Here is a 20,251-nt window from a genome sequence, read left to right on the forward strand (position 1 = left end):
GTACACTTAGTTGAAACATTTTTTTCTTGTTAAACAGATTTGTAGTGGTTAATTCAGAGTGATGAACAAGAGGTGTGGGTGTATGTAGGAAAAAACTTAAAAAGCATCTCTTCCTAGAGTTCCATGCATATAAATAGTGAAAATGAAGTTATCAGAGGGGATTGTTTTGCATTATTGCTGTCTAGCGAGTTGGGTTTTATTTAACTAGTGCTGTATGACTGTTTTGCATAGGCTGAAGGTGAAGTGGCAGCTTTGAATCGGCGTATCCAGCTGGTGGAAGAGGAGCTGGATCGTGCCCAAGAACGCCTGGCCACAGCCCTGCAGAAACTGGAAGAGGCAGAGAAGGCAGCAGATGAAAGTGAGAGGTATGCATCCAAGGCTACATCTAGACTGCACTCAAAAATCGAAAAAATGCAAATTGCATATCTTTTTTCAATTTAATTTCAAAAGACGCTAATTCGAAATTTGGCGTGTCTACACAGCACCAAATTTCGAAATACAGTGCTCTTTTGAGCCATCCCTTATGCCTCATAGAAGAAGGTTTACAGGGACGACAAAAGAGCACATCTGTTATTTCGAAAAAAATCAAAATAGTGGACGCATTCCTTGGACGTGGCGTTGCTATCTCGGGATACTTCCGATATCCCGAAATAGCAACGCAGTCTAGATGTACCTGAAAAGAACTATATAGATGAGTGACTTACATCAGAAAATCCCAGTAGTGGGATATTTTAAGTCTTTGTAGGCTTTAGAGACTTGGTGCACTTTAGTTCCTTCTCCCACTCACATATAGTACTATGAGAAATAAGGGACACAATCAGAAGAGTGGTATTGATCCTGTAACTGGTTACTAAGTTGTTCCCATTGGACATTTCCCCGTTTTATCCAAAAAGTGAGAGGACTTGCAATATATCATCATCCCCCCCCCCCCCCCCCGCTGTCCACTTTGGGGAAGCTAGACTTCCTCAGGGCTGTATTCTCCCTTGTCCTGTTCCTCTCTAACCCCACTTTTTTCTCACTATTGTAATTGGTGTCCCATTTTGCTTTAACAAAGTTTGTTACCACTACTGGGTAAAACTTTACCTCCTGAGCAGCATGCACACACCTAGGCTATTATAATAATAATTAAACATAAAAGTTCATGAATTTACAACTGAGGTTGCTGAGTGCAATTCAAGAGAGTACGTACCATTGAATGCGTCACAAACTCAAAAGGAACTCTCAAGCTAATGCTGCTAAGAATCCTGATGCAAGTAATTCAAACAGAAGAATTCCCAATTGATAGCCCCAAAGAAGTGTTTAACTTTGCCACTCCAATTTCTATTGAAGACAGATGACAGATTTTAGGGGGAGTAGAGCTGAGCCCTCAGCCTTTATAGTATTGTTACTACTTGACCTTCAATATATACTTATTCAATGTCTAAATTGCATAAAACTTTCTATTAGAACTGTTTTCAAATGCCTAAAACTTGGACAACTGATGATGATTTAGACTGAAAGCTTCCAGGTTGGTTACTGCCTCAGATTGAAAGTTGAATCATTTTTGCTCCAAGTGTATTCAAGAATGAGGACAGTGAAATCTAGTGATATTAAATAGCATCTCTGATTGGTTTAACACTCTCATGTCTCCAAAGTTTGGGATAGAAACTTTAAAATCGGTAGCAGAGTAGTCCTGAGATTGGAGAGGCATTTTGTTTTCTACATGACAATATATTCATATTTTTGCGAGTTACAAGTACAGAAAAATAATTCACACATACACAGTATAACCTATGATAGGCTTGCTTTTCATTTTCTGAACATTGCAACTGCATGGCATGGGCTTCCAGAGCTTGCTGAGCTTTCTGTATCATATGCATACAATATATACAGCATTTGAGTTGGCTCCTGTTTGGAGTGCTAACTGCCTTCCCCCCTCAGAATATTCATTGATCCAAGCCAGGGGTGGGTAACGGAGGCTAGTGAGTGGGCCCCATGAGCAGCACTCCATCTCAGTGGGCTGTAAGATTGTAACCAAGACTGTGTGCCAGGATAAGGTAGTTTTGCTCACTTGCATATATACCTAGCATTTGCAGGGTGTGCAGATTGAACTGTAGCAGTGCTTTGATGGACTGTAGAGTGAGCAGAGTTCATAGTCAATGTGAGGAATCAGCATGCGCCTCACTTAATGAACCCTTGATTACATGCATGTTACTTTAGTAATACTGGTAGGAAAAAAAACCTACATGGACGACAATCAGCTGAATCCAGCAACCCTGCACATGAGCAGTGGTAAACAAAATGTCTCGCAGGCCACTCCTAAAATCCTGACAGGCCAGAGGTGACCCACCACTTAGCTAAGCTGAAGAGCATTGGACTGTGTGGCAAGAGATCACACATTCTAGTCTCATGTCTTCCATTGATCAATAATGCTTCTGTGTACTTACAGCGGGGGGTGGGGAACTAAGGCCCAGGGGCCGGATGTGGCCCCCGGCTTGCCTGGATCCAGCCCCCAAGGCTCAGTGCCCCTCCACAGCATTGGGGAGTCTGTGCTGGGTCTCCAGCCCACCCTATCACCCAATTGCTCCTGCGGTGCTGGAGCACACAAAATCTAGCCTGGGCCACCCTAATCTCTAGTGTGCGAGAGGAATACGGGGAGTGTTTCTTCTCAGTGGGAGACCACATTAGTGAGGGTTTCTTTTTTGTTTTGTTTTGTTTTGCTTCTCACTTGTGTGTGGTCCCTGACTGATTTTTCTGTGGGTCAGTGGCCCTCGACCCAAAAAAGGTTCCCCACTCCTGACTTACAGCGTTTTATTATTGGGCAACTCCTCAAACACCTAGCTTTTGAAGCAGATACATATTAACCACCCTATTTTGCAGAAGAGGTAATTGCAGAAGAGGCTATGATATTGTACAAGTAACTAATGGCAGCTTTGGTAATAGAACCCAATATTCATGCTCTTAACCACAATGCATTTTATAATGAATATGCCAAATCTAAGTGTTTGACTATGCTGTTTGTGCAGATACTTGTAACATACTTTTGCCTATCCACAATTTCCCACCTAGGGAAATAGAATTCAAGATTATATTGCTGTCTAGAAATTAGCTATGTATTCCACTGGCAGAGAATGTTACATATCTCCTTCTAGTGGCCACCCTAGTAGGACACTCCAACATCTAGGCTGTGAAGAAGGGCCTATAATCTGTTGCGACGCCACACTGGGCTGCTCCTAACCAATTGGCAGCCCCAGGTGACCACCAGGGAAAATTGGTTGAGGAAAAAGAAAAGGGCTGAAATGCGGTTGTGGCCCCTTTAATTGTCACATGTCCCCAGCAGGCTTCCATCTGGCTTTTTTTTTTCCTTGAAAATGGCTAAAGTGCTAAAGGCCTCTCCCATCAATAGACTATAGAAAAGATTGCCAAAGTATAAGGGCCTAGTTGGTTAATTTATGGCAGAGGGACACTGATCAGATATATATCCTTTACCCAAACATCTCAGGCAGAGAGTATGGTATTTTGAGAACAGAACACTTATTTTGAAGGAGGGTTTTCTTCAACTTGGTGCCTCTTGCTGGATCTGCTATCTGGAAAAGTAATGGAGTTTCAAGAATCACAGCTGAGCTCTGAATTCTATGTGCATATGAGTCTTGATGGCAGTCATGCTGGAACAAATATAATGGTGGGGTGCTGAAAGCCACCAAACAAAACTGTAAACCCTATAGATGAGTGTTTCTCAACCAGTGGTACGAGAACCCTTAGGGGTGGGGTACTCAAGAGAAGTCTGCAGGGGGGGGGGTGACAAGTGAAATTTGGAGAAAACTGAATTTTTTTTAAGTTTTACAGCACTTCATTATTTTTGTACTTTTTACACCCAAAAATTTAATCGCCCACCCGGCTACGATTAAACAAATATGCTGCAATAGTAGAAAAAAAATGTGTGTGTCTGAAAACTAAGTACTAGGGGTACTTATAATTTTTTTTTAAAGAAGGGGTACTTTATAAAAAAAAAGGTTGAGAAACACTGCTATAGATGATGGAAATCACTTTAAACTAGGGGGTGGTGCCGTACCCCTCAACACCTGTAGTTACAGCACAGCAGGAGCCAACAGCTATTGCGAAGCCCTGGGGGACGACATGGGAGGGGGACTGGTTCCATGCCCTGGAAGGGACGGGGTCTCGGGCGGAAGGAGTGGGGCTGCGGCAGCCAGCCCTCACCGCCACCCAGACCACAGCATGTGCTCCTTTCCAGCCCTCAGAGCCATGCGGAGCAGCAGTTTGGTGCCAATTCAAAAGGGGGCCAAAGATCCGGTTGCTGCCGTAGTAGCAATGGTAGCAGCCGGAAGCCCTGGGCCCCTTTGAATTGCCGACCCCCAAGGCAACTGCCCCCTTTGCCTCTCCCTGTCAGTGGGCCTGTTCCAGCATCCCCACTTCCTGGCTTCCCAGCTCAGCAGGCGAGAGTCTAGAAACTTCATTAGTTGCTGTGAAGGGAAACATTGGATCCAACAGATTTAGCATTGGCCTTTGATAGTAATGGCCCGCAAACTGCTGTAAAAACGTTTCTCAGCACCTATACACAAATTTGGCCTGAAAAGTCTATCTTGGATAAATACTTTTCCTCTGTAAAGCCACAGAGAAAAAGTATTTACCTATTTTATTTCTAGCTTTTTCCTCCTACAAAATTGAATAAGGTTTTAAAAAGAAAAGTTCCTATTGGTATCTCTCAGATATGTTTGTTTATTTGCTTGTATCATTCAATCTACTTAAAGTTTCTTGAGCTTTCTCTAAATGGAAGCAGCACAATAAATTAAGGAAGAATCCTGTGTCATTCAATAGCTACAAGCACTACTAAATTCAGACAGTCTGTTAAGTAGAGATTCATGCCAACTAGTTTTATCAGAAACTTTGTTAGCCATTAAAAACATGACCGGTTGGTTTGGGTTCAGTAGTTAGATATTAAGACGTTCACATCAGGGCCTATTAGGCAAAATGTGAACTGGTTTGGCTGGCTTGTAGTTACCCCGCTCTCTCTAAAACAATCCATTTTGCTTCCTTATCTAGAGGTATGAAGGTTATTGAAAACCGAGCAATGAAGGATGAAGAAAAAATGGAAATTCAGGAGATGCAGCTGAAGGAGGCTAAGCACATTGCTGAGGAGGCTGACCGCAAATATGAAGAGGTAAAAGAGTCCTGTAAGGAAGCAGCAGGTGCTATATGCTTTGGTGGGAACATTTATAAAGAAAGAGTCTGGAAGAACTCCAAACAGTCATATGCTCTGTTTAATGCTATTTGTTTGTGCATTTCCCATACAATGGTATTACAAGTTTGGAATATATTTGTGGGCACAGCAAGGTCACAAAGATGCAGTTTCTAACAGATTGACACTTAACATGAAACAAGAAACCTTCAGGGCTTTGGTTCTTTGCAGGGAGAAAATGGGGGAAATAATTCATCTCTTTCTCTCTCTCTGCAGGTTGCTCGTAAACTGGTCATTTTGGAGGGTGAACTAGAACGAGCTGAGGAACGCGCTGAGGTGTCAGAACTGTGAGTGGCTGTTCAGAATGGTTCTGCTCGTACATAAATAATTTTGGAATATTAAACTAGAGATGGAAAGACTTTATTAGGTCCACTGGTCTGCGGATGGTGAGGGGGTACAGTGGACAATTGCCCTAGGTCCAGCAATTCAACAGGGCCCAAGACTCCTGACCCCTGCTACTGCAGCAGCGGCTGGAACTCCAGGCCCTTTAAACCAAAGCACCAGGCAGCACTGTAGGGCTGGAAGGGGAAGCCAACTCCCCATCCTGTCCCTTCCACTCAAGAACCCACCTCTTGCAGAAGCACAGAGCTGGGCCCTCCCATAGCTTACCCAGAGACCTGGCAGTTCTCTCAGGGTATGTCTACACTACCCTCCTAATTCGAACTAGGAGGGTAATGTATGCATACCGCACTTGCAAATGAAGCCCGGGATTTGAATTTCCCGGGCTTCATTTGCATGAAGCCGACTGGCGCCATTTTTAAATGCCGGCAGTTCGAACCCCGTGCCGCGCGGCTACACGTGGCACGGAGTAGCTAGTTCGGATTAGGCTTCCTAATCCGAACTAGCTGTACTCCTGATTCCACGAGGAGTACAGCTAGTTCGGATTAGGAAGCTTAATCCGAACTAGCTACTCCGTGCCGCATGTAGCCGCGCGGCATGGGGTTCGAACTGCTGGCATTTAAAAATGGCGCCGGCCGGCTTCATGCAAATGAAGCCCGGGAAATTCAAATCCCGGGCTTCATTTGCAAGTGCGGTATGCATACATTACCCTCCTAGTTCGAATTAGGAGGGTAGTGTAGACATACCCTCAGTTCCCTTGTTAGGTGGGAGAGGAAGGGATCTCCACAGGATCACATCCCCTAACCTTGGCCTGCACAGTATGTACAGCCTTCACTCCAGGTTTTCACAGAAGCATCACTGTGGGATCCATGTATTGTATCTCATTAATATAAAGGCTGCCAGTGTTTAGAGCTAGTCAGAGATGGAATTTCCTGCAGAATATTTTTTAAAAGCTTTAGGCCCCTGCCATTCAGGAATTTCAAACGAAAATCACAAATGTAAAAAAACCTCTAATGGGAAATCTATTAGGCCTAGAGCTTGGCATACTCATGAATGGTATGGAGAATGTGAATAAGGAAACATAATTTACCCCTTGCTATAATGTAAGAGCCAGCAGGGTCAAATCAACAGGCAACAGGTTTAAAGAATAAGGAAATACTTCTTTACACAATGCAGTCAAACTGTAGACCTTGTTGCCATGGTTGTTTTGAAGCCCAAAAGAATAACTAAGCTAAAAAAAAATTAGATCAGTTCATGGAGGGAGGTTGGGTACAGAAGGGGACTGGCATTCAGGAGGGGGTGCAGGGTCTGGGAGGGAGTTTGGATGCAGGAGAGGATTCTGGCCTGAGGGAGGGTGTAGGCGGGGGTACAGGGTCTGCGAGGGAGTTGTGCCTTGGAGCAGGGGGGTGCAGAGGGTGCGGATGGTGACCTGGGGGAGAAAGTTGGGGTGCAGGAGGGGCTGGGGTGCCAGGGGCAGGCTCTGGCTGGAAGGCACTCATCTAAGCCAGCAGCCCTGCAGCACCCCAAGGCAGGCTAGGCTCCTGCCTGCTGCAGCCCCACTTGAAACTGCAGGCTGCTCCCTCCACTGGCTCTCAGTTTTGGGAGAGGAAAGAGATTTGTGCTGCTCCCATCCCACAGGCCACTCTCTCAGCTCCTATTGGCTGGTTGTTTCCACCCATCAGGAGCTGGGAGATTGGCTGGGATCTGTTCCTATAGGCCGGTAGTTTCAGGCCAATTGGAGCTGAGGATTGGGCTGGGGGAGGGGAGATCACACAAAGCTTTCCCCACCCTGCAGAGCAGAGAGCTACAGGGACTTGCGCTTTAAACCGTGTAGCTGCCTGCCTGAGGGTTCTGGCACCGTGGTCCATGGGCCAGATCTGGTGGCTTGGTGGGCTGGATCCAACACCTGAGCTGTATTTTGCTCAGCCCTGGGTTAGGTGGACCATTGGTCTGACCCAATATTGTCATTTTTATGTTCTAATTAAATTCCTGATACAATTAACAGAAGACACCTGTTCACAGAAGAGAGTATGGAGTGCTAAGATTCAAGAAAGACTTTTTTGTTCTGTCACGAATGCCTACCAAGCTATATTTTGCTACAAACTCTATTAAACACAATCTGCATTTTGGGCAACCATTAGTGCCAAGCTTAGTGCACTGAGGGTATCTGACAAATTGGCTCATATTTTACTTGATTAGTCCATTTGGAAACCAAACATAATGCATGGAGAAGAAATGATCTGATCACCTTTGTCTTTGTGCAGAAAATGCAGTGACCTTGAAGAGGAGCTAAAAAATGTCACTAACAACCTGAAGTCCCTGGAGGCTCAGTCTGAGAAGGTTGGTTCTTCCTGGTTAAGAACAAAGGATGCATAGGGTCAGCAAGAAAAATGGAGGGTTGGCGATACAAGTTTACAGCAATCACAAAAAAAGAGGAATTTGAAAATGTGTCATGCTTTTTATATTGATTAACTAATGAATCATTGGAAGAATTCATGTGTATCATGAATCAGATAGCAAAAAGCAAGTCCATTGGTTTGTGGTAGGGCTTGTGACAATCTAACGGGGAATCCAATTGTGTGGAATTAGCACATGGATCCCTTGTGCTATGCAACATATTAGACCCAGGGATGTTAAATGTAGACTAATTAATTAATCGAATAGTCGATGGGTTTTCCATTGACTATTCAATTATTGTATAAGGGTGCCTCTGCCTTTGAACTGTAGGAAGAACCCTACCAGGCTCTTGCTACAGTTCAAAAGCGGAAGCCTTGCAGGGAGCATGGAACTTCCTTTTAAGATGTACAAGAGCCCCATTAGGGGCTTTTAAGAGCAGGCAGCAAGGTGTGGGGGAAGCGACTAGTCTCTTACATCCCTAATTAGACTCAAGTTACGTTACAAGACACACCTATTTACGCAGCATTGTGAGGCTATGTTAACTGATTGTTAAATCTAAGTTTTCTAGCTGGGGGAGCAGGGGTCAAGCAACTGAAGAGGGAAAGAAACAAGGATTTGAATGGAAAGGGTGAGCTTACCTGTGCATTGCCCATTTTTCTACTGTTTGTAGTTGGGAGAGGTTTATTTTTTCAGGAGGTGCGGGGTTGTTTTTTAGTGTGGGGATATGAGAGGGTATATTTATTTATTAATAGTTAATACCCTTTAGGGGCTTTTGGAGTGAACTTCGCATTTATGTTTTTTTCAATACTGAGTTCTGGGGAATGCACAGATTGTACAGGGCATTAATACAGGTTTAACTACACATTACCCAAACTTTTTGCTTTTGAATCTGTTTGCTGGCATCACTTAAAAGTTTTCTAGCACACAAGACTAACAGGGCAGGAATCGTATTAATTATTGTATCCTTTAGAAGTTGTATTGTATTACTGGACAGGTATACTGAAATTCACATGATCCCCATCCTGAGGAACTCAGACAGAACTTTACAAATGATGAGACATGCTGGATAAAGTGTAGAGGAAAAGTACAAAGCAGACAGCTGGTGGGGTGTTTTACAAGAACTACAAAATTGGGGGATGGGAACCAACCTTACATCCACTTCTTGGTTTTTATGATAATTTAATTCAAGTATCTGAGTACCAGAATGGGTGCAGATACTGAGACTAAAGGTAGAACTGTAGTCCAAATAATTGACTTTTGAGGAGGGATTTGAAAATAAGTCGTTTGGTGAAGAATAGCTTGTTCCCAGGGAATGGAATTACTTCAAAATATATATATATATATATATATATATATATATATATATATATATCCATCCATCCATCCATCCATCCATCCATCTTTAACACACCACCACCACCGTCCAGGATAGAGAGCATAGTCTCCAAGCAAAAGACAAACCATTCTGAATTTTATTTAAACAATGGGATAACAAGAAATCTACAGAAAGACAGTTACATGGTTGCATCTTAGAAACAGGATGATAATAGTTAAGAAAAGGCATTTTAAGACAGGAGGCTACTACCTGCTAACAGTAGCTTAACAAGATTGTCTGCGGCATTAATTGTCCTGCCAGTTCCCATAACAGATTGTTCGCTCTGTTTTCACAGTACTCTGAAAAAGAGGATAAATATGAAGAAGAAATCAAGGTTCTCACTGACAAACTGAAGGAGGTGAGACAATCTATCTCAATACATTTGCATTTCATCGGAGATTGTTTCTTGTCCAGTATCCAAGACTTTTTTTCTGTATATCTTTTACCAGGCTGAAACACGTGCTGAGTTTGCAGAAAGAACAGTTGCTAAACTGGAAAAGAGTATTGATGATCTGGAAGGTATGAAATGACTTTTAAAATTGTTACTGTTTTCATAAGTTCTATTAGTTTCAAACTGAGAAACAATTCATTGTACTAATCTATGTACTTTGTAGATTATCTGGAAAATCTTTATACTACTATAATTACCTGTAGTTAGACCATTAAATAGAGTTGTGCTATACAGGCAGTCCCCGGGTTACGTACAAGATAGGGACTGTAGGTTTGTTCTTAAGTTGAATTTGTATGTAAGTCGGAACTGGTACATATTGTAGGGGAAACTCTAGCCAAACATTTCTCCAGAGCTCAGTTTTATTCTCCCACACCTCACTTCCCTCAGTCCTTTATTCTCAAGCTGAGGTGTCTGCTGAGAAAAGCCGCTCCACGTCCCCCTGGTCTGCTGGGGGGGGGGGGAGCGCTAGCTTCGCATCTCCCTGGTCTGCTGGGGGGAAGCAGCTAGTGCGGGGTTGCCTCACCCCGTTTGTAAGTAGGGATCCGATGTAAGTCGGATCCATGTAACCCGGGGACTGCCTGTAATATTTACTTTTTTCCTCAATATTCCCCCCCCCCCCCAAAATGCATCCATTTGTTATTACTATAGAATCATCTGCATTTGTGGATGGCCTATAGCCCTGATTAAGAAATGAATATTTAAAAATATGTCTGAACTCTTAATGGGACAGAATGTTAAACTGAACATTAACCCCCCCCACACACACACACACACACACTCCTACAGAATTCTATTCCATAAAACCCTTGTCATAGGGCAAATGTGTCCCCTGCTGAACTTAAGATCATTTTGTCCTGATTAAGCCAATCAGTGGCACTCACTATTATTAGGCTAAATCAGTTATCTCAGATGAGTTCTACAAAAGTTGTCCTATAAACTGAAAGCAAGGCACGTGAGATTCATATGTGCAGACGTATTGTTCCTTAATGTGTTTGGTTACTATAAATTGCTTGAATACATTCTTCAAAACTTAGTTCTCTGAGGAAAATAGTGGAGATGTGAGGGCCACATACTGGTCTGCAGACATATGCGTGGGTCCAAAACCAAACTAGATTTCGGCATGGTTGAAAATGTATTCCAACCCAAAAAGGACAGGGTTGCTTATTTCTATCAGTTGATTCGAACAACACATTTTCCTGCCATTATTCTGTCAGGCTCTATATTTATCTAATTTAGGGATGCCAACTCTCCCGGACTGGACACCACTGCCGCAAATGGTGTCTGGTCTGTTCGGTCCTAAGAGCTGGCAACCCTAATCGAATTATAAAACAGTGAAGAAATAAAATCCTTGTTTGGTAATTCTATGTCGATGACAAGGACAATTTCATAGCAGAATAGAATGAGAAAACAAAGTCTCAGTTTAATTTTATATTTACATTGAAAAGTCACCTGAAATTAAGGGTGAGGAACTTTTAATAGATAACCCTAGTTGAAAGGAAGACTGCTCATATTTCCTGATCTCTTCACTTTTGCTCATAAGCTCTGATACTCTTAATAAACGTCACATCGGGGAATGGACAAAAATTAAAGCGTCTGTCAAGCAGGGTAGAAGCATATAAGAAGCACCAAAAAATAGTTAAAGCTGTCTAGAAAACAGGGGGTGATGGCATGACATTTAGTTATCAAAGTTACTCGCCCCTTCTCTTCCAAAAAAGGAATGATTAAAACTAAAAGCTACTTTTAGCCAACTATTTGCATCTTTATATACCAATTGCATCTAATCAAGGGGCCACTGTACTCAATTTACAAGAATCAATTATATCCTGACTCATTTGTGACCACTAGGAAGCGCTGGCTTCTCAATCTTTTCTAAAACATGGCTGAAAAAATGTTATTAAACTGAAACGCCTGACATTTGGGCAGTTAGTTCATGTGTATTGCTTCTGCCTTATATTTTAATGTTCTCTTCTTTACATGTTTTCTTCTCATCTTTATTTTCCACTGTGCATCCTCATTTGCTGCATTCCGTCTGTTCTCCGTATTCTCTACTCTGCGGACTGTTTTCCTGCATTTCTTGCTGAACTCCTTGCCTTGGGCCCTTCAACCTGTAGATGAGCTGTATGCTCAGAAGCTGAAATACAAAGCTATCAGCGAGGAGCTTGACCATGCTCTCAATGATATGACCTCTTTGTGAACATGTTTCCTCTTTCGGCTTTGCCTTGGTGCACTAAGATTCTGCCTTAATACCATCTCTTCTGTGTAATTCCTAGTATTAAGCCCTTCAGTCTTCTTCTGTAAAAACTGAATTAAATAAAACCAAGCTACCTTGATACCTGTACATTCTCTGCTTTTTTCTTTGCCATGATTAATGACATAACTAATGTCCTTTTATAACGTGTTTGGTCAGATTTTAGCAGAGCCCTGTTATTCTCACTAGGGTTCTTGTAAGAGCATTAGGTTCATTGCACTCAGATGGCTTTGTTTAAAAAAATTCAGTTATTAGTTAAAATTTTAATTGAACGATCACATAAATTGAAAGAAAGTTCAAATAAAGTGGCACGTAGGACACAATAAAAACAAATACAAATCCCACAGCTAGTACTCATTACTACCGAGGAAGGCTTTAGACTAGGTTCGTTGGGGGGACGGTGACCTAAGCCCTGAGGTAAGTGGGGAAGTGGGATACTGGGAAGGAACACAAGGAGAAGGTGCGAGGACCCCTGATTCATACTAAGAAGACAAGACAGAGCAATCAGCTAGTTATCTAAGTTCCCAACCGCTGGGCCGCAGGTCTCTGGCTGCCGGGCTGTGGTGGCTCTGGGGGCTGGGGTGCACCGCTCCCGCTCCGGCTGTTGGGAGAAGCATGTCCTGCCCCTTCACTCAGCCAACTAGCGCGGGCAGGGGCAAGGCCTGCCGTGCAGAGAGTCGCTCTTCAGCAGTGGGAAGGAGACTCCACCCTGCCCGGCACTGTTTGGCTGAGAGAAGGGGGAGGATATGCTTCTTCCAACAGCTGCGGCAGGAGGGGAGGCACGGACATTGTACCCCAGCCTCAGCCCTGCTGCGATGCAGGCAGCAGGGCAGGGCTAGGCAAGAGGGATGGGGCAAGCACCTGGGGCTCCATGACAGGGGTGGGCAATAATTTTTGGTGGGGGGCCACTGCAAGATTTTGGTAAGTTGTCAAGGGCTGCACTTTTCTGTGGAGGGGAGGGGAGGGTCTAGGGTGGAGGTTGAGTGCAGAAGGGCGCATAGGGTAAACACAGCAGCTGCGTGTGCCTGAGGGTCCCGGCAGGGTGGTCCACGGGCCAGATCTTGTGGCTTGGCGGGTCAAATCCTGCCCCTGGGCCATATTTTGTCCAGCCCTGCTCCAGGGGCAGGGCTAGTACTGGAGGCTGAGCTAGTAGTAGGGGGCTATGGGTAATATTGGAGGCTGGCTCTGGGGGAGTCTCTTGCGGGTTGGATGCAGGGGACTCTGGGGTCAGTGGCTGGCACTGGGGGGTAGTGAAGGGGTAGAGGGCTCTAAGGGTTAGGGCTGGCACTGGGGCTTGAGCTTTTGGGGCTTGAGCTTTTGGCAGACCGGCAACATTTTATTTGCATATTCATCATTTTCATGAATATGTAAATATGCAAATAAAAATGTTGCTGGTCCACCAAAAGTTTGTGAATGGGTTTGCTGGTCCCAGGTATCAACAAGGTTGGGAACCCCTGATCTAAGGTGTCTGTACACGAACACTTAGAAGCCAGAGACTGGAGTGACGTCTCACATGATTGGAGCACTGCCATAGAGGAGTATAAACCAGAGGTCGGCAACCTTTTCAAACCTAAGAGCCAAACTACATCAAAATTCAGAACAAGTGGTCAACAAAGAGCCGTATTTATTTGTCCTTTAGGCTCCTAATGGAGCATTGGGCCTCCACAGTCATTTGTATGACTGATAATATACAACTTAATATTATTGATAATTGACATAATGATTAATATTAACATAAATGAAACATTGTACTCACAGACTTTATTTAATGGGACTTCTGCTGCTGCATCTTTTCGCACATTTCTTTGAAGTTTACATCATAACTGGCCAAATCCAACTTCATTCAGGCTGTCTTGTGTCACTCTTATGGTGGGGGCTGGAGATGTGGGGGTGCAGGAGTCTGGGTTGGGGTGTATGTGGGGCTCAGGGCAGGGGATTTGGGTGTATGATGGACTCAAGGCACAAGATTGGGGTGTGGGAGGTGCAGGAGTGTTATGACAGTGGACGGAGGATGTGGGGGTGCAGGAGTTTGGGCATGCGGGGGTTGGAGGGGCTCAGGGCAGGGGATTCAGGTGTATGATGGGGTCAGGATTGGCGTTTGTGCAGGAGTGCTATGACGCTGAGGCCAGATGGGGGCTGGGCCCCAACTGGGAGCTTGTTGGCCAGGTTTCATTTTTAAATAAAGTAAATTATGTCCATCACAAAAGGTTTCAACATTGTCTTTATTTATGACAGAAGTGAGGAACATTTTTGTGGTTGGGGGCCACTGACCCATAGAAAAATCAGTCAGGGATCACACAAGTGAGAGGCAAAAAAAAAAAAAACAACCCTCAACCCTCACTGATGTAGTCCCCAACTGAAACACCTCACGCCCCTGATGCTCCAGCCAAATGGTGGGGGGAAGAAGCAGGGAGGACTGAGGTTCAAGGCCTGAAACCAGATTTACGCTTCTGAGGTTCCAGGGTTAGTGGATTTTCTGGGCAACCCTAGGCTCTGGGGTGGGGCCAAAAATGAGGGATTAAGTGTGCCGGACTAAGGATGTTAAGTATCGTGTAATTTACTAATCAAATAGTCAATGCATTTTGAAACACAGCAGCATTTCAAAGAGGCAGTGCAATGTGGAGCCTGGGTCCCCCCCTTGCTGCCTCTGTCTGTTAGAAGCAGCAAGAAGGGGGGAAGCAACTGGTCAACTGTCCAATAAGATTTGCCTATCGGATATTTGACTAGTCCTTAACATCCATATGTGAGACAGGACTGCCAGTGAATGGGATAGAGATGAGCATACAGCGTCTGGGCAGGATGTAGGGTTCAGGAGAAGGCTGGGAGGACAGTATCTGGCCAGAGGGAAGGGGCATGAGCGGCCTGGGGGAAGGCTGTCTGGCCAGGGGGGAGGTGGAGGCAGGCTGTCTGGCTGGGGGCAGGGGCCAGGAGCAGGCTGGGTGCAAGATGAGTGAGGAGGTGAGGTGTGGGATTTGGGCATAAGGGGGCACTTATTTGCTTTCACACCACGTTGCAGGCACTGTGTAACATGGCCTTGCACTGTTCCCATTAAGCCTTCATGAAGGATTTGCAAGGGAAGCCTCCAGGAAGGGTGTCCCGGGGAAGGAAAATGGCAGTGCGCACGGAGCCATTTTTAGTTCTGCTTGTTCCCCACACACTGTGGGAAGAAAAAGGGGCATGCAAGGAGCCATTTTTCACTCTGCTTGTTCCCCACACACCGAATCCGGGGGGGAGGCTCGGGGCTCTCTCCCCCTCCACCCCTGCAGGAAGCCAGTGTTGGCATTCCAATCTTGCAGAAACGGTAAGGCTATAGTTCCAGTTCTGGCTCCCTGCTGCCAGGGGAAGCTAAGGGGGGGCTGAGTTGGGGCTCCAGAAGAGCCATTTCTGGTTCCCTAGTGAGCCACAGGTTGGAGACCCCTGGTATAAACTGTTCAAGAAGGTTTATACACAAGAATTAAATTCGAACTAGCGGAGCGCTAGTGTAGCGCCTATTAAAGTTAGTGCGAACTAACGTCCGTTAGTTCGAACTAACTCTGTAGTGTAGACATACCCCTAGTGACTGATGATGTGGGGAAAGTTGAAGAATTCAATGCTTTTTTTGCCTGGTTTTCATGGATGAGGTCAGCTCCTAGACTACTGCATTAGGCAACTCAGTATGGGAAGAAGGTGGGCAGCCCATGGTGAAGAAAGAACAGGTTAAGAACTATTTAGAAAAGCTAGACATACACAAATCCATGGGACTGGATTTAATGCATCTGAGTGTGCTGAGGGAGTTGGCTGATGTAATTGTAGGGCCATTGGCCATTATCTTTGAAAACCTCATGGTGATCGGGGAAGGTCCTGGACTATTGGAAAAAGGCAAATGTAGTGCCCATCTTTAAAAAAAGGGAAGGAAGACAATCCAGGGAATTACAGATTGTCTAGTCTCACCTCAGTCCCCAGAAAAATCATGGAGGGGATCCTTAAGGAATCCATTTTGAAGCAGTTGGAAGAGCCCCATGTCGATAGAGCCAGTTATCTTGACATAGAAGGAAATCAGGTTGGTCAGGCAGGACTTGCCCTTGGTGAATTCATGTTGATTATTCCTAGTCACGGGGAAGTCAGTGGATGTGATATACTTTGACTTTAGAAAAGCTTTTGATATGGTCTCCCACATAATTCTTGCCAGCAAGTTAAGGGAGTATGGCTTGGATGAACGGACTGTAATAGGGGTAGAAATCTGGCTAGATTATAGGGCTCAACAGGTAGTGATCAACAGCTCAATGTCTGGTTGGAGGTTTAGTCTCAAGCGGTCAGTTCTGGAGCTGGTTTTGTTCAACATCTTTATTATACCATCAGCAAGTTAGCAGATAATACTAAAAATAGGGGGAGAGGTAGGTAAGTTGAGGGCAGTATAGGGCACAGAGTGACCTAGTCAAATTGGAGGATGGGGCCAAAAGAAATCTGAGGATCAACAAGGAGAAGTGCAGAACTCTGCACTTGGGACAGAAGAATCCCAAGCACTGCTGCAGGCTGGGGGCTGACTAGAAAGCATTTTGACAGAAAAGTTCAGCAGAAAAGGACCTGGGGATTACCATGCATGAGAAGCTGGATATTGAAGGGGAAATCTCGCTCCCCTGGGGTACAGAGCCCCCAGAAGGGCCCGAGGCCGGAGGTCAAATCAGTGAGGCAGGAGAGAAACCTAGAAGAGAAAACTTTATGATGCATGCATGCAGGCTGTCACTTCCAAGAGTGAAGCAGCAGCCCTGACAGACAGATTCAGGTATCCTATATACAGAATGCTTAGACAGTTCAGTTGTGGATTGTTCTTCTTTAACATATCAAAGTCTCAGCAGAAGTACTCTGAGACTTCTGTTCACCCCAGGAGTGCTAGAAGTAAGTTTTTACAGTACACAAAGCCACATGAGAACTTGAGTGGAGGAGTCTACAAGGCAAACTGTGACAAAGATAAGGGTTTACATGACAAATTGTGACAGACTAGGAGTATCCATGAATTTGAGATAGTCATTTGTAAGGGTCTTTGATTAGAGCTAATTTGATTTCTCTCTGTTACAGGGAGAGAGGCCTGGAAAACTTTTTAACCCTTACAGCAGTTTTCTTTTAGAAAGTTATGATTTCTGCACAGTCTCCCCTTAGACACAATTGGAGTTATTTGATTTTTCTCCCACAATTCCCCCCTTTAATACTCCTATTGGAGTATTACTCAAAGTTATTTTAGACATTCTTAAGTATTCTTCTTTTGCTAGGATGAATTCTTATCTTAGAGGGAGGTTTTCTTTATCAGTTGGGTAAATGATCCACTGCCCATTCACCCCCAGATCTTTACCAGTGCCAATATTGCTTTTAAAACATAAGGGAAACATAAGGGAAGCATTCCCTGATGGATGTAATGCTTGAGTAAGGGGAATCTCTGAGGCAATCAGATTTTTATGCCAAATCTGCCTGTCCCCCCCCATGACTATGTACTTCTGGCACAGTGTTATCATTCTGGGCATCTACCCACTCCCGCTCTCCTGCACAGTACTGACTACCAGTAGATCTGAATTTTAGGGGTCTGGTCCACAGGGAGGCAGGAGTTGGGATAAACTGTAATGGTAAAAGGCCTTCAGAGCCTTCTATAAGCTGTTCACATATCCAACAGTCACTTGTATCACTTGTATTGGTGAGGGACACAACCTTTTGCAGGGCTTCCCAATAAGGGTGGGGAAAGTTATATACTAAGGCTATTCTGACTACTAAAAGAAGGAAAACAATCCCCATCTTATAGTATCTTAAGTCTCTAAAGTAGAAGGATAATAATAATATAGTAATTATCTAGCAACTAGCAAAGCAGTCTCTTTAACTAAGCTTAATCAGTTAGTATTGTTTGGCTTGCCTCTGCAGGCACTCTTCGAGATTTCGTAGTCTCTTAGTTCACTCAATACTGGAATGGATTCCCCTTTGAGAGCTACGGGGCGCCAGGCTCACCTGTAGGTCTTTGCTGGTACAGTCCTACCTCTCAGGTTGTACCTCGAAGCTCCTGGTGGAGGCCGGTTTGGTAACAGTCTGGTTTGAGAGTCTGCCGCCTCGGTCCGCTGAACCTCGTCCTCAGGTGATTCCTCCAGGAAGGGGTCCTGGGTGACGGGGTCAATCAGCTCTGTTGGATCTGCAGTTCGGCGTACATGACCTGCGTGGATCTACGAGGGGCCCTCCTTTACCTTTACTGCTGTGTGGGTGATGAGCAGCAATTGGAACGGTCCTTTCCACCGGGCTGTCAGGGAATTTTTTTTGCGATGTTCCTTCACGAACACGTAGTCGCCTGGTTGGATGTTGTGGCACGGCACATCAGTAGGTGCTGGGAGGGCTTCCTTTACCTGCAGGTGCAAGCTCTCCTAACCGTCATTTTATGTCTAGGTTTCTTCTTTCTGTGTGGCTGCTAGCCTGTGGGCCTCCTGCAACATTAAACTGCTTACAAATCACACAAGAATTAGATATTCTTGAGAGCTTCTAGGTGCACGCCTGGGGCGTACTTTGTTTTGGGATTTGTGAGGCCACCCCCCTTTTGCTCATGTGTGTCATTTGATGAGACACCTGAGCAAGCTGCCGTGTGAGAGATTTTTGGGGCGACTGGGCAGCCAGCTGGGGATAAGGAGCAGCCTGCTTTCTCCCAAAGGTTTTTCTCTGCAGGTTGAGCAGCTTGCTGTAGTTCTATCAGGTCCTGCAAAGAAACAGGGAGAGAAAGAGAGACCAGAATCTGAAAGGGAGCCAGAGGTCCATGTGCTGCTGCATGTCTGGCGGCTGCATCAGCATTCCCATTACCCAGAGAAACAGGATCAGTGGCACCTGTGTGGGCCGGGCAATGGGTAATAGAGAGGGATGTGGGTAGCTGAATAGCATCAAGGAGTTGGGAGATAAGGGGACCATGAGAGATAGCAGAGCCAGAAGAGGTAAGGAAACCTTGTTGTTTCCAAATTTGTCCTGTGGCATGACAGACAGAGAAAGCATACTTTGAATCAGTATAAATGGCAGCAGACTGTCTGGACGCTAAAAGGCAAGCACGAATTAAAGCGATGAGCTCAGCAGCCTGAGCTGATTTTGATTCCTGGAAGAGAAAAGAACCTTTAAAACATCATTATCTGAGACCACTGCATATCCAGCCTCTACTTTACCAACTGCATTTCTTTTACATGAGCTATCAGTATACAATACAAGATTTGCATTTTCCAGCCGTTGAGCAGACAAATCTTGGGGAGGCTTTACACAGTGCTCAAGCAATTCTTCACAGTTATGGGTATGTGCTTTACCATTAGAGGGTAAAGGAGAAAAAGTAGCTGGGCTAAGTACATTACATCTTTGAATTACCACATTTGGGAAAGAGAGGATAACATTCTCATACAGGGTTTGTCTCTGAACAGATAGGTGCTGAGTGCGGTATCGCTGTAAGAGAGCAGAGACAGCATGAGGGACCTGTAAGATAATGCTGTGGCCTAATGTGACAGGTTGGGCCTTTTTAAAGTAATTCAGCAGTAGCTGCAACTGCCCTTAGACAAAGTGGGAACCCACGGGCTACTGAGTCCAGTGTTGCAGAAAAATAAGCTACTGGACGAGGTGTGTGTCCAAGGGGTTGACAGAGAGCTCCAGCTGCAATTCCATCCTGTTCATGACAAAACAAAGTAAAAGTCTTGCTATAATTAGATAAGCCCACTGTGCAGAAGAGTTTTAAGGGAAAGGAAAGCAGATTCACATTCTGGGGACCAGGTCACTGGGTCAGGAGCTAAGTCTAAGAGTAGAATAGTAAGGGGTTTGGTGAGTTCAGAAAAGTTAGGAATCCATTGTCTGCAATATCCTGCAGTACCCAGAAATTTGTATACCTGACTTTGGTGAAAGGGTGAGGAATGAAAAAAAACTTGAGATTCGCTCAGGTGTTAACTGGCGGCCATCTCCTAAAAGTAAATGTCCTTAAGTACTGAACTCTTTGTTTTACAAATTGCAATTTGGCTTTGGAAGCCTTGTGAGCCTTTTCAGCATGACACTTTAACACATATGAGGTATCAGTTTTACATCTTTTCTTACATCTTTTCTTAGTTTTACTAGCAATTAACACATCATCAACATACTGAACTAACACAGAACTGCAGGGAAGAGAGAGAGAATTCAGGTCAGCTTTTTAAAAACTGAGAAAACAGAGTAGGGCTTTTACAATAACTTTACAAAAACATGTCCAGG

General features: G+C 44.6%; 1 protein-coding gene across 7 annotated transcripts in view; it reads left to right on the forward strand.

The window, feature by feature from the left end:
* The window catches only part of LOC102456979 (tropomyosin alpha-1 chain), a 97,500-nt gene that overhangs the window by 10,394 nt on the left and 66,855 nt on the right, over positions 1-20,251 (forward strand). For 5 of the 7 annotated variants that reach the window (XR_012896720.1, XM_075903105.1, XM_075903103.1 and 2 more), the window contains exons 3-8: positions 232-365; positions 5,041-5,158; positions 5,453-5,523; positions 7,840-7,915; positions 9,643-9,705; positions 9,797-9,866. Coding sequence is in view for 6 of the 7 variants with exons in the window: in XM_075903105.1 (XP_075759220.1) it covers positions 232-365; positions 5,041-5,158; positions 5,453-5,523; positions 7,840-7,915; positions 9,643-9,705; positions 9,797-9,866 (532 nt within the window). In the remaining variant the exon portion in view is untranslated. The other 2 variants (XM_075903107.1, XM_006110505.4) reach the window with 2 other exon arrangements.

Source organism: Pelodiscus sinensis, chromosome 19 (assembly GCF_049634645.1).
Source record: "Pelodiscus sinensis isolate JC-2024 chromosome 19, ASM4963464v1, whole genome shotgun sequence".
Lineage (NCBI taxonomy): Eukaryota > Metazoa > Chordata > Testudines > Trionychidae > Pelodiscus > Pelodiscus sinensis.